Source organism: Canis aureus, chromosome 32 (genome assembly GCF_053574225.1).
Source record: "Canis aureus isolate CA01 chromosome 32, VMU_Caureus_v.1.0, whole genome shotgun sequence".
NCBI classification, from domain to species: Eukaryota; Metazoa; Chordata; class Mammalia; order Carnivora; family Canidae; genus Canis; species Canis aureus.
This window is the reverse complement of record NC_135642.1, coordinates 28,207,853-28,222,420: the sequence shown is the minus strand read 5'-3', so window position 1 is coordinate 28,222,420 and position 14,568 is coordinate 28,207,853. Positions and strand designations below refer to the sequence as shown.

The 14,568-nt window shown below is 42.9% G+C and overlaps 1 protein-coding gene and 1 long non-coding RNA gene across 4 annotated transcripts in view; one reads left to right on the top strand and one right to left on the bottom strand.

The window, feature by feature from the left end:
- The window catches only part of LIPC (lipase C, hepatic type), a 159,780-nt gene that overhangs the window by 140,019 nt on the left and 5,193 nt on the right, over positions 1 to 14,568 (bottom strand). For all 3 annotated transcript variants that reach the window (XM_077881255.1, XM_077881253.1, XM_077881254.1), the window contains exon 2: positions 1,355 to 1,481. In XM_077881255.1, coding sequence (XP_077737381.1) covers positions 1,355 to 1,439 — 85 coding nt within the window. In that variant the 5' untranslated portion in view covers positions 1,440 to 1,481. The remainder of the gene's footprint in view (positions 1 to 1,354; positions 1,482 to 14,568) is intronic.
- Positions 2,938 to 14,568, top strand: part of LOC144303295 (uncharacterized) — a 34,383-nt gene continuing 22,752 nt past the window's right edge. Inside the window, exons 1-2 of the long non-coding RNA XR_013370358.1 lie at positions 2,938 to 4,419; positions 4,784 to 4,843. This is a non-coding gene — a long non-coding RNA (uncharacterized LOC144303295). The remainder of the gene's footprint in view (positions 4,420 to 4,783; positions 4,844 to 14,568) is intronic.

Sequence of the window (14,568 nt, the reverse complement as noted above, 5' to 3'; positions counted from 1 at the left end):
TGTGCCCCGGATGAGTCTCACCAGGGTAATGTTCGTGAAAGAAGCCAGAAGCAAAAGAGCACATTCTGTATGCTTCCCTAATGAGAAGTTCCCCCCAAAGGCAACATAATCTATGTTAAGGCTCAAGGGGTACACAAAAGAAGCTTCTGGGATGTAGGTTCCGATTACCACCATTCACTGGGCAGTTATGATCTAGGTACTTTTCTTAATATATGTTATACTTTGATACAAAATAAACAAACAAAGACCACATTCTGGGCCAAAGGTCAGGGCAGACCCTTCAGCAAAATCCTGGTCAACCCAGGAAATAATAATCATCAGCGAATTTGCCTGTCTGCCTCTAAATTATTATTGTCATTTTTGGACCTGCTTCATGCATGAGATGATGAATGCAAAATAATAGGCACAATGCTTGACATAGAAAATGCTTAGTAAATGGTAATAATTAATACTACCAATCAGTTATTAACTGGCCTGTGATGAAAAATAATAATAAAATAACAAACAGCCCTTTTGAAAGGGGAAACAAAATTCTGGAATTTTCACATATATTGGTCACTAAATTTCTCATTCTCAAGGTTTTTAGAGGTCCTTCCAAGCACAGTCTTTGAGAAAAGAGAAATCTAAACCCTCTACCTTAGAGTTACTAGCTCCTGACCAGCACACACACAAAAAAGTCCCAAATATCTGTATAATTTGGCCAAATTGCTCACTTTACTTCATATTTGTCATTTACTGATTCAATGTACTGTTTAGTCAGGCACCTGGAGTCCACCTACCTGATCAGGCATTTGGATCTTTGGCCAACAATCTGGTTTATGAATTTACAGATCAAACGGGTGTGACTGCTGTTGGATTCCTCAATCTCAGAGTAAACCTTCGGCAGAAAAAAATGAAGCCTAGAGAATGTGCAACACTATCTCTTCCTTAGACCTGTCTGGAAATAGGACTCTACAAATTCCTCTCTCCTCTGAGAGAGCCAACAATCAGACAACCTCAGCAAGACGGAGCATTTCGTTGCAAGCTGTGCTCCCCAGCCACAAATTAGATGCCAAATTAGCACTCAGGAAGATCCAAAACTCTTTCAGATCATTCTCCATCCAAGTCTTATCATGACTCGTTCTGAATCAGACACGGGAGAGACTTCAGCGCAAGCTGCCAGTGCTTTTAGACATCTCCAGAACGATCTCCTTAAATTTCAATCCTGCACGAATGGTGACATGTCCCTGTGACCCGTGACACCACTAATAGAACTGAGCTCTCTCCCACACCATCAAGAACACTTGGATTCATTCTGACAGACATTTAAAGAAGAAAATCCATGCCCATCTCCGCAGAGGAGGTAGGCTCTTACCTAGTCCCAGGCTTTGTCCATGGGCACTTGATTGGATAAAGATGCACAAAACCAAGAAAATAGAGACACATGGGGGACTTTCCATTTCTCCTGTCTCACCCGGGGTCCGAGGTCTTCTTGCTAATTTCTGAAGTTAAAGAGACCAGATTGCCTATTGATACTTTGTGAGGGAAGCCTGCTTATTAATAATTAACCTTTAACCATGCTATCAAGTGTTCGCTTCTCTTGCTACCCCCTCAACCCCAAGTCTAACTCTACCTAATTCAACAAAGGTTGATTTACAAAAGCTTTAAAAAAAAAAAAACAAAAAAAAAACCCTGATACATTTTGAAAATCAAATATCTTGTCATGTATTCTTACCTTCTTGGGCCAAGGTCAAAGTTCCAAATTAATCAATTTAAAGTTAATGTGTTTGGAAATTCTGTCAAAGGTCAGGGGTCAGTGGCTCGCACATGGTTACCTCGTTCTCCCTCTGACATCAGTGCACTGGGGATGCCGGCTCACGGCAGAGGTATTTCAAATTGCAGGCTAAGCACAAAGGAAAAGAAAAGGGCTCTGGCAAGCAGAGAGCTGCCGGAGGGTCCATTTTCTGATGGGTTCAGCAAAATTGCTGGTGCCTGAAGTCAAAGAGTGGTGGGGTGATGTGTCTGTCTATAGCTGAAAGGGGCAGAAAACCTCTAACGTCAGTGTAAGAAGGAACTGAAGCAAAAGCAAAGATGCAGGACCAGATGCCTTTGCCGGGGGATGGGTGGGTGGGAGGAGGGTGGCAGGCAGCGGGGGAGAGGGGCCCATTGGGAGATGACCCTAGAATAAACTCTCCAACTCTGTGCTAATTAATGCTCGCACTGTGTGGAGGATTGAGAAGTCAGGCCATTCCACAAAACCAGGCCAGGGATATGTTACTGTGTATGACTCTTGTGAGATTCCTTAGATCTCTAGTTTTATTTAAACTTTATTTGTTCAACACCTCCCCCCCCCCTTTTTTTTGCATGCCTACTATATGCCAGGCACTGTTTTAGGTACTTGAGATATTTAAATGAACAAAACAGATTAACATTCCTATCTTTGTGAAGCTTATGTACCACTGGAGGTGAGAGGACTCAGATGATAGACAATGGACACAAGAAGAGATTTATGGAGATTGTAGAATGGAGTGAGAGCTATGGAAAAAGGGAAAGTATAGCAGAATTACGGGGTTGGGGAGGTAGTGATTTTAAATAGAATGGCCAGGGTGAGCCTTGTTGGGAGGTTGAACTTTAAACGAGGGTTTCAGTGGACGTATTGTGAAAGAGTAGCCAGTGCAAAGGCCCTGAGGTAGGAGTGTGCCTGCTAGGTTCCAGAAACAACAAGGAGACCAACGACCCAGGAAACACCCTTATAAAGACTTTGACTCTTATGATCTGAGACATGGGGAGCATTCTGAGTAGAAGGGTGACATGATTTGTATTATTATTTTAAAAGATCATTCCGGTTTGCAAGGCTAGGAACAGATTGTAAGTGAGCAAGGGTGCAAGTCGGAGAGGATTTGAGGGGGTCATTGCAATTACCCAGTGCAAAGTGATGGTGGCTTGCTTCAGCATGGTAACAGTAGAATTGGGGAGCGGTGGATGGGTGTTGGATATATTTGGAAGATGGGTGCAACAGGATTTCCTGACTATTAGAATGTGAGATGCAAGACAAAGAGAGGCCTTGAGGATGACTTTAAGGACTTTGCCTCGAGCAAGCAAACATTGGGCTTGGTAACAGCTGAGGTGGGGAGGCTGTGAGTGGAGCAGTTTTGGTGTTGGAAGATTATGCAGCCAGCTTGGGCATTGTGAGGTTTGAGGTGCCCCTAGGGCATTCAACTGGAACCAGTTACATCATTTGGGGATTAACTCAGCAAGAAAGCAGTGAATCCAAGTGGCTCCAGAATACCAAGACCCCTCCCTCCCAATTTCTGCAGAGTACACTCTCTTACCACTTTCTACATGGGAAGAGGTCTTCAAAGTTCTGGCTCTTAGAAGTCCCTGCTTCACCAAGAATTTTGCTACTATTGTCTCACACCAGCTTGTTTTGTGAGGCTCTCGTGGGGTGGGTTAGGAGGAGAGATGTCTGTTCCCTTTCAAGGGTGCTGACTGCTCCCATCTTCCCAAGCTCTGGCTGCCTGGCCTGTCACCCTTCTGTGGTGGTTTTAATGCACCAGCCCTGTTGTGTTTTCTTGAAGCTGGCCAGGGAGACACCTGGCAGGGAAGAGGGGAGAACTTCACAGTGAGCTTTCCAGAGCCTGAGGATGCTGGGTCCACTTTCTACTAGTGAGCACAATGTGACTTAACCTGAATGAGTCCATCCCCTCACCTGTAAAATGGGGTAACATGAGCCAGAGATAATATTTGGAAATACCAACTTAGTATTATTTTTCTCCCAACATCTCTCTCCCTTGCTCTTCCTCCCTCGTAAGAAGGGCAAACTATAGAGAATTCTACAAATCTTTTGTCTTCCCCAAACTAGGACCTAGGACAAGTGAATTGTAACCCTCAAAGAGAAGCAAAAGGCTAACCATGTTTTACAGGGATTTGAGGGGAGTAGGAGCACTCCTACCTTCTCATCACGAGGATGAGAGCCTCTTGGCCTTCGTAGGTAGGTGGGGGAGGAGAGACTTATCCCTAGGTCTGGGGGGTAGATGAGACAGTCCCTGGCTTCCCCCAAACCCTGCTAGAAGGTGGTAAAAATCTAAAGAGGATATGGCTGTGTGGTGTTGGCAGATGGGCAAAAGCTGCCCCTGTGCCTGGCATGAGGTGGGAGCAGCTGTGAGCCTCCAGTACTAACAGGTCATGTAAGATGGGAGGACGAGTCCCTCAGTGGCCACCTGTGTGGATGGGTGACAGACAACCAGGTGCCACCCCCACCACCAGGGTTGGGTGCTGTGTCTGATCCAGAACTATGGCATAATAGGGTGGGGGTGGAAAGGAGAAATCCCAGAGGCCCTGAAAAATAGGAGTTCAGTAATTCAGATGGCTTACAGAAAATGAAGACATTGCTTGTATCTCAGAATTCGTGGACTGAGATCCATCCCTGTACAAAAGGAGGTATGTCATGAGTATTAGAGATTTGCATGGGGAACGCCCAGCCAAGTGCCTGGTTCATACTAAAGGTTCAGTAAACGTAGTGACTTATTTTGGAGGCAACGTGCTCAGTGGTCAAAAGCCTAGGCTTTGGAATCAGATAGATCTAGGTTCAAATCCCTGGCCTGTCATTTTCTAACTGGGGGTGACCAAGGGCAAGACATGAGTGTTTGGAGCTTTAGCTTTTTTCTTTCATCTGCATAAGGACTACTTGATGCCTCCATGATCGGGTTAGAGGGGGTAACGGAACGAGGAAAAGCAATCTTGGCAAGTAGGAAATAATAAATGATGGCTATTAATATTGTTGAATTGTTTTTGATTTACCTAGGGCATCAAGAGGGTCTCCAGGAGTAGACAACAACCGAACCACAGTGATAAAATGAAAGGGGTAGGTAAGCAGAAGGTTGGGCACTGGAATCAGAGTCAGCCCAAGAACTCAGGGAGAGGACGGGTTTGGGGCCCATCCCAAGAACAGTCCAATTAAAGCTTCACGCTGATGCCTGGAGAAGTTTCATACTAAACAAATTCTCCAGGCTGTTCTTTGTCACATGAAATTTGGACCATTGCTTCCAGCTGGTGCTTGTAAGGTCTGTGGGGGCACAAGAAGAAAATAACAGACCTTTCAGATATTCTTATATCTCTTGCTAGATGCTGATTATTGGTGTCCCTCTAAAATTCATATCTTAAAGCATAACCCCCAAGGAGATGGTATAAGAGGTGTGGCCTTTGGGGGGTGATTAGGTCACAATGGACAAGCCCTCATGAGTGGAAACAGTGTCCTTGTAAAAGAGACCCCACGCAGATCCCTTGCTTTGCCCCTGTGAAGGAGATCTATGGCCATCTATGAGGACCTCACCAGACACTGCTTCTGCCAATCCCTTGATCTTGTACTTCCAGCCTCCAAAACTGTGGGAAATAAATGTCTGTTGTTTATAAATTTCTGTTACTTACCCAGTCTGTGATAATCTATTATAGCAGCCCAGATAGACTAAGGTGAAAATTTTGTGTTTATATTTATAATACATTCATACTATACAATTAGAATATAGCACTATGTAATATATTGGTGATACATAATTTAGAAGCATATAAATGCCCATATATTTGGGGCGGAATGCTTAAAAATTGTTTTTTTTTGTTGTTGTTCATTTGTTTTAGAGAGAGTACACATATGGGGATGAGGAGGAGGAGGAGGAGGAGAGGGGGAGAGAGAGAGAGAGAGAGAGAGAGAGAGAGAGAGAATCTTAAGCACAGAGTGTGGAGCCCTACACGGGGCTTGATCTTACAGCACTGAGATCATGACCTGAGCTGAAATCAAGAGTCAAATGCTTAACCTACTGAGTCACCCAGGCCCCCAAAGCTTTTTTTAAACTGATACGTGTGCTTTACTGAAAAGGTGTGAAAACTCTCCCGTAGAAAGATAGAGTGGCTCTAGGCCTTAATGACCTAACTGAAATGTGGTTGACTCCATCAAAACATTGGAAAAGCTAAAAAAAACAAAAACAACAACAACAAAAACATTGGAAAAGCCAATAGATCTATTAGTGGAATCTGTAGTCATTTCCATGCTGAAGAAAGCCCAGCAGTTTATGGGGGGACTCTTCATTTCCCACGAACTGTAAAGGAGGAAGGCCCGAGTCCCATGGAAGCTGGAGCCTCCAGCAGAGTTATCATTACTGTCTGGAATCCTCAGTCTAAAATAATAATGGTTTTATAATTAGATTCTTAAAAATTGCCCAATTCTTGCTCTCTTTTAATTTGAAAAGCTTCGTGAAGAAATAGAAATTTCAAGAGACTGGCATTTGATGACCTGACTGTAACCTTTTCCTTTGGTGTAATGGTGATAAGAAAGTTAATCAGAAGAAAAGAAATAAATATTTTACAGAGATAAAGAGAGCAAGTCCCCGGTGGGGAGAAGCCAGGGGATCATGGTGAAGTTCACTTATGAAAGAAACAGAGTTTTATATTCAGGATCAGCTTTTCTTGCTTTCATCTTCAGAAACTGGAGATACACAGGCAAGAGTGGCAGCCTCAAGTTGGAGCTCTCAAACAAGTGAAATTGAAACAATAACTTTTGGATTGGTACTATTATTTCCCTCATTTTGCGGTTGAGATTTAAGAGATTAAGACCTGGAACAAAACCATATTTCCCCAGTAAAAGACAGAGAGGGGTGATTCAGGGCCATCTGAGTGTAGGGTCAGTTTTCTTAACAACCACTAACCCTTAATCCCTATGTGTCTGGTTTTCCTTAGGACTTCATGGGGCTTTCTTTCCTAGGCCTTAATTGCAGTCCACTTCCAAGATGATGTTTATGATGCTTTTAGGACCATGTTACTGGGAAATGACACCTTCCCTTATTGCTTCTTAGGACCAGGCTACCACTGGTCCAAATCCTGGAAAATGACCAGGATTTTTTTGGGTCACTGATCTGTTTGTAGACATTCTTGTACCATGTGGGAGTATGGCAAAAACAAGAAGGCTTGGAACATGTCCTCATTTGGAGAGGGGTTGGCCTGGAGTTTAACCTTTCCTTATCTCTCTCTCTCTCTCTCTTTTTTTTTTTTTTTAAGATCAGTAAACAAATGAAAGGTGAAAACAAGTTTGCAGGTAATGTTTTAGACTATTTGAAAGAATGAAGTGTTTCACGCAGTACAGGCTGGTATTTATTCAGTGAGATCATCATTCCTTTATTGATAAAACTTTGCAGATAAACTTTGCATTGGTTCTGCCTCTGACTGGTTTTGCAACCCTGGGCAGATTCTGTTGTCTCTCTCTGGCTCAGTTTTCTCCTCTGTAAAATGGAGTCAGGAGATCAAACGTTATCACGTGGAAGGCACCTTTAACAGCTCTTGGCACAGTCAGAACTTATTTGATTTTTGTGACAAATGAGGTAGGAATTATTTCCCTCATTTTACGGGTCAGAAAACAGAAGCTCCCAGATTCCTTGTCCAAGGCAGGCCACATGTCTAATTTTTTAAAAAAAGATTTTGCTTATTCATTCATGAGACACACACATACACACACACACACACACACACACACACACACACACAGGCAGAGACACAGGCTCTTCCCTGCAGGGAGCCCGATTCGGGACTCCATCCCCAGACCCTGGGATCACGACCTGAGCAGAAGGCAGATGTCGATTGGATGGGGACACTTCCAGGTCCCCATAAGCTCCGCGGCTCTCGTTCCCAGGCTCAAGTGAAGATCCAAGTAGCTAACGAGCAAAGAACTTATTTTTGTTTCTGAACTTATTTTTGTTTCCTGCTCTGTGCTGGCCCACTTACTCTCACTGTCAGAATTTCAGCTGCTTGTTTGTGGAACAATTGAAAAAACAAAAAAACTAAAACCCCCAAACCAGAATGGTGTTTTTTGTTTGTTTGTTTTGTGGCCAGGTACTCTGGGACCAATAATGCGTCTTATGATTTTAGTAGCTGCAGTAGAATGGCAAATCTTTTTTTCTCTGATTGCATTATGCTTGGAAGCAAAAAGAAGTCAAGATTTAAGTAGATTTAGAGCAGCCAGATAGACACGAAACATTGGTGGCTCCTTAAAATTTGCCAAGGGGGTTTCTCCTCTGTGGGAAAGAGGGAGGGTATAGCCTAGACTCTGCCTCATCCTCCATCTGCTTGGGCTGTTGGTTGGGCTTGGTGATGGGTGATGATGCTGAGTTACTCGGGGGGACCAGCCACGCCATGAACTAAAAAGCTGATGGCAGCAGACTAGAGACACAGTTTGGGATGGTGGGCTGTCAGCATGCCAGCTCTCTTTCTCTGGGTACCCAGGGGCACTGACCCCATCCTGAGCATCAGATAGGGCTAAAGCATCTCAGATTGAAATGCTCACACCTCTCTGCAGCAATGGGTATTTGTACCGTGTCGTGCACTCGTCTCACAAAAGCTTTCTGGGGTTAGCAAGTCAAGTCCTTGGCTGTGAAAAATCAGGAGCAGTTTCCAACGATCTGTATCAAGTGCTACTGGTGATGCATCGTTTTTCCAGCAAATATGGTATGTCGATGATGTGGTTAGTTATTGATTGCTAGGCAGGTCAGAAGTCAGGGGTTAACAGTTCAGGAGCCAACTACCGTAGAGGCCAGACTTTCTATGTGACTCACTGAAACCTCAGAAACAGTCCTATGACACAGGTGTGATTATTCCACCTCATGCAGAGAAGAAAACAGAGGATTCAGGAAGTTACTGAGTTGCCCAAACCCACGTTCTAGTAAGTGGTGGAATGGGATTTGAATTATAGCCCACACAACAAAAAGCAGGTTTGCCAAGTGTCCCATCCCCAAGTATCTAAGGTTAAAAAAAAACAAGCTTGTGCTGTGTGCTCTTGAACTGCACATAAAGACATAGATCATATACCTGCTATGTTACTATTTTCAAAACAAATGTTCTCAAACCCTTTGTCAGCTATTTCATGGAGACACCCCTGAACCCATGAGACTAGCTCAAGAGAAAAGCAACAGTGACATTACGCTGGGATAGAACCATATACTTTATATACAGATGAATTTTCCCCAATCAGCGGTGAGAAAAGTCCAGAGAACATGAGGGGACTGGAGTTCTTGCTCATGAAGCTTTGCCTTGGACAGAACACTGCTCGACAGGAAATTGTCGGGGGAGAGGCTACACTAGGAGTAGCCTTAGTTACACAGCATTGCCATTACCATGTGCTCTTGAAACCATTCAGGTTAGATCATGCCCAGGGTCCTCCAGAAAGCCATGGGGTGCTTTGGTAGGTTGAGCAGGGAGCCTGATGCGGGGTTCAGTCCCAGGACCCTGGGATCATGACCTGAGCTGAAGGCAGATGCTTAACGCTTAACCAAGAGCCACTCAGGCGCCCCAAGACATAATTTTTTTAAAAAGATAAGATCATGGCTCCCACTTAGATATTAAAAAAGAACATATGCTAGGTATTTTATTTAACTCATTATAATGAGGAACCTGGTAAGGGTGTTGTTATAACTAGTTCAAGGGAGAAGTCACCCCCCTTCAATGTATATGGATAAAGGACTGTTGAAAAGAATGTGCGAGAGGGAGCATGGCTCGCTTCTTCCAGCGTGGGAGGAAAGTCAATCGAACTTCCACACAAGGCAGGACAGAACTTGCATTTTGCGTTGCTTATAGTTATCTTCGGTGTACAGAGTCGTAAACCGCCTCAAGGGTAGTGAACACCAAAATCAGATAACCCAGGACAGCAGCGCAGTGCATAGACAATGCGTTGTTTTCCACTGGAGCACAAAATCTCCCCTGTAATTCCTATTGTTAAGAAATGATAAAGGGAAGTACTTAGCTACAGAATTCTAAAGATAGCAGGATAAGTTTCCTTTGAGAGGAGAGGCTGTGTCTCTGTACCTTTGTCTCTTGCGTGGAAGCTTTCTGATAACAGAACTGGATCCTCATGCTGCCCTCTTCCTTCTTGGCTCGATTAGTGGGCAAATTATTTAAAATCTTTGTGCCTCAGTTTCCCCACTCTAACCCGGGGTAGTACTATTATTAACCGCAAGGGTTTGGAGGGAGGAATAAGTGAGAAAATCCAGGAACTGTGCTTAGCACAGTGTCCAGCACAACACATGTCCACAATGATTATTTTTATTAAGTATAATGTTTCACTGTGTGTTTTTCTTCAATATTTCATTTATTTATTATCGTAGAGAGAGAGAGAGAGAGACAGAGAAACAGAGGAGGGATGGGCAGAGGGAGAGAAAGAGAGAGAATCCCAAGCAGACTTTGCACTGAGCGCAGAGCCTGCCATGGGCTTGATCTCGTGACCCTGAGGTCATGACCTGAGCTGAAACCAAGAGTTGGACGCTTAATCAACTGAGCCAGCCAGCCAGGTGCTCCCTTCACTGTGCTTTTTATTTCTCCTACCCTTACATGTTCCTTCTCTTTCTCTTTTATTGCCCATGTAACTGACTATAAGAAAGAATTGGAGAACGAGATACAGTGTTTTTTTTTTTTTTAAGATTTATTTATTTATTTATTTATTTATTTATTTATTTATTTATTTATGATAGACATAGGGAGAGAGAGAGAGAGAGGGAGAGAGGCAGAGACACAGGAGGAGGGAGAAGCAGGCTCCATGCCGGGAGCCCGATGTGGGACTCGATCCCGGGCCTCCAGGATCACGCCCTGGGCCAAAGTCAGAGCCACCCAGGGATCCCCGAGATACAGTGTTTTTGAAAAAAATATGACATCTGTGTCCTGTCCTTGATTTTAAAATTAACTGTATAGGTTGTGATGTATTCCTTCCCATTTAAAAAATAAAGTCCCCTCACCTGATATTTGCTTTCTTGTGTTTTGAGTAATTCCCATCGCCTGTCTTGAACCAGCTACCCTGAATTGAAATTTGAAAACGTGATTCCTTTTCTCAAGTTAGTGGTAGGAGAAAACATGTTCTAAAATGGGAAGGGCCCTCCTTACAGGCGATAGTACACCACGGCCTGGAGAGAGGATTTTCTGGAGTCGGGTCCAGGAGCTTGGTGGGGAGTCTATACCCGGTCAGGCTCCTCAGACCCCAGGGGCCAGAGAATCCATGGACTGCTGGGGGAAGCATGTATGAGCACCAGAGAGGATCGTCTATGGGGTCCTGCCCAGGCCAATTGGTGCAAATCTGCCTTTGAGAAGTTCCTCCCCCCACCCTTTTGAGCCTGATGGAGGGGCAATCTCTTCAACCCCAAACAGGACTTTCTGAATGTCTCAGGGTTCCATCAGCCCCAAGTCTTTATGCTTTGAGAAACTGTCAGATCATTCAGGTGAACGCCACAGGCACACCTGTCCTTAGCTGCCTGCATTCTGCAGGGATGAAACAAGTAAGTGTTTGCTTTGACTGAGCCAGGTTGGAGAAGGAGCTTTAACCTCTAGGCAAAGTTCAGGGATAGGAGGAGGAAAATATTGCTGTGTCTAGGCTTCCTTCAAATTTATGGGCCTGGAGCACTGCCATGGAGAGAGCTGTTTTTCACTCCAGAATTTCACTCCTAATCTGATGGTCCTGAGAACTCCTGGGATAGCAAATTGTCCTCCTGATGCCTTAAGAAACAGCGGAGATTGGATCCCAGAGGTCAGCCGGTGTGTAATTGGGATCTCGGAGCTGGGAGGACAGCACAGTCAGATTTACACAGCGCTCCCTGCCTCTGGGGACTCTTTCTTTTTGCAGTCATATCATCACCAGAGCAAAGCCGCTTGTTTGAGCTCTGGCTAGGAAAATCACTCCCCTTGTCCATTTTTCACAGACAATGAATGAACAATAAAGGAAGTGGTAGGCTGTTAAAGCGAGTAGCAAGACCCAGTCTTGGCCAGACTTGGTACCATGGGGAGAGACAAAAGATCTGGGTTTGAGCCCAGCTCTGCCTTGGCTCAGTCGTGACCTCTAAATAATGATGGGGATAATGGAACCGGTGACCTCATAGGGTCATGAGAATGAAGGATGGTAAACGTCCAAATATACTTTAGCCATGAAAGGACCCACATGAGGTAGAGAACCCAGACTGGGACACCAAATGGAGGAGTATGTCTGTGGAACCAAGAGACTGTGTAGGACATGGGGTTGAAGTGCTTCTGTTTCCTGACCTCTGAGCTGGATGCACCTTGTTGCCACAGGGTCCCAGGTGGCCACTAGCCGAGGGAGAGTTCTGGCTTCTAGTGCGTCAGAGCTCTGGAGAATTGTTGAGCTGACTACTTCAAGTGGTTTATGGACAACCTCACAAAAACAATTCCCTCAGACTTTGGAGGTGGGGGTTAAAGGCAGTCGAGATCTGGTGGTCTACAGGTGAGCTGAGGGCTACTGCAATCAGGGGATTCCTGGGGACCTCACTGGTACTTCCTAGCGGATAACCCAGGGAACGTTTGGTTATAAACCCTAGCAACGAATATTATGATGAAACTTGCTTTAGGTGTCTCTTTGCTGGTGCCTCTTATCTTCATTGCTTCTTTGACTGAATTCAGAGCCTTCGAACTACTTCGAAGATCCACCCTCTCCTCCTCACTCATCCCCAGGAAAATCTCTGCTCTGGTCTGCTTCCTCCCTGGAGACTTGTGAAGAAAAAGGTCTGGGTATATGTATAGATGAGCTCCTCCAAACCTTGCACATGGATGGAAGAGAGAAGATGCTAGAGGGCTGAGTCCTGGGAGTTCCAACGTTTAGGAGTCAGGTAGATGAGGAGGGACCTTTCTGCTTCTGCCAAAGTATTTCTTAAGAATAAATTCTTAGGGCCCCCGGGTGGCTCAGTGGTTGAGTAACCTCCTTTGGCTCAGGTCGTGATCCTGGGATCCTGGGTTCAAGTCCTTCATCAGGGAGCCTGCTTCTCCCTCTGCCTATGTCTCTGCCTCTCTCTGAGTGTCTCTCATGAATAAATAAATAAAATCTTTAAAAAAAGGAATAAATTCTTAGTGGGAGCACTTCTGCCTAAAGGGTGGGAGTGATATGGTTATAAATGAACGTATGAGTTAATTTCTGGGCAGCTTCACCAGCACTGGATATTAGCATTCAACTTTTTATTTTTTATTTTTTCTGGCTCTTTTAGAATATGTAAACTGTCATCTTCAGACTGCTTTCATTTACATTTCTTTGATTTCTAGAGAGAATTAGCATTTTCCCACTCTGTTTGTCTACTAATTGTATTTCCCTTATGGGAATGGTCCTGTCTTTTACCTATTTATCTTTTAGAAATTGACATTGATTTTACAAATTTGAATTAGCTATTCGTGATAGATCTTAATTCTTTGTAATGTTTAATAGAAATATTTTTCCCTCCTAAAAATCTTTAGTAATGCTAATTTTTATAGTGCAATCATTAAAATTGCTTCCAGGCTGAGAAAGGAAAAATTCCCCCAGAGAGGTGATAAACATTTTTTTATCAATTTTTCCCAAGTTCTTTAGATTTTATATTTAAATCTTTAACCAACCAAAGCTTATTTTGGAAAATATTTTATTTTAAATGACTCTATTAAAAAATCAGTCAATAATTATTATTGAAAACTGAGAAAATGAAGAGCAAAAAGAAAAACATAGTGAAGAAGACCCCTGAAATTTCACCATCCAGAGACAACCACTATTGTCATTTTGATTTGGATTCCTCCAAGTTATTTTTCCTATTTATTTGTTTTTAAAAATACAACTCTACAAATGTTTTTGTAACCTCTTATTAATGAACTATTTCAGTGGCTTTAAATATTCTTTTAAAATTTTATTTGAGACAGTTACAGAATACGACATTCTATAGATGTACCATAATTGCCTTAATTCCTTATTGATTTTTTTTCATCAACTTAGTGTATCTAAAACATCACCACGATGAGCAATCCTGCTGTAAAGATACCTAAGCATAAATCTTGGCCCACATTTCCTATCACTTCCTTTGCTCCTAAATTTCTTAAAGTAGAATTTCTGAGGCAAAGGTTATATATACACATATATACATAAATGTATTTTTTTTCACTGTTTCATATATACTGCCAAATTAAGTAAATTTATATCATTTTAAGTTCTTGTCAGCAGTGAATGGATGTGGTCCCCCTCCTATCCTCCCCTTCCCCCTGTTAACATTAGCTGTTCATATTTTTGCAATTTCATGTTCAACTGATAAGCCAAAATGGTATATGTATTTTTTAATTTTTTTAACTAATGAGTTAAACTTGGCTTTCCCATCATTCTCATTTTTATTGGATATTCTCTTTCTTTATGAGTTGCCTATTAATGATTTTTATACATTTTAGATACTAGTTTGTATGTTTTTGTATTTTTAATGTATCTTTAAAATTGGGGTGCTCACTTAAAAAAATGATTTCAATCACAGTATAGTGAATATTTATGAATACCACCCTGCTCTTCAGACCCATCAAATCCTAACATTTTGTCATATATGCTTCTAATTTTTGATATGAAATTGAATACCTGTCTACCTCTTCCCAAACCTAATCTTATTTTTCCCTGCGCAGAGGCAACCACATCCTGAGTTTGGTGCCTATGGGTCTCTCTATGTATATGTTTGCAACATATGTATGTAGCTATAAAATATATGGCATTCTTTTGTATGCTTACAAATTTTTATACTCTGCTTACTTATCTGCAGCTTGGTTTTTCATTCAGCGTTATATTTTTGAGAT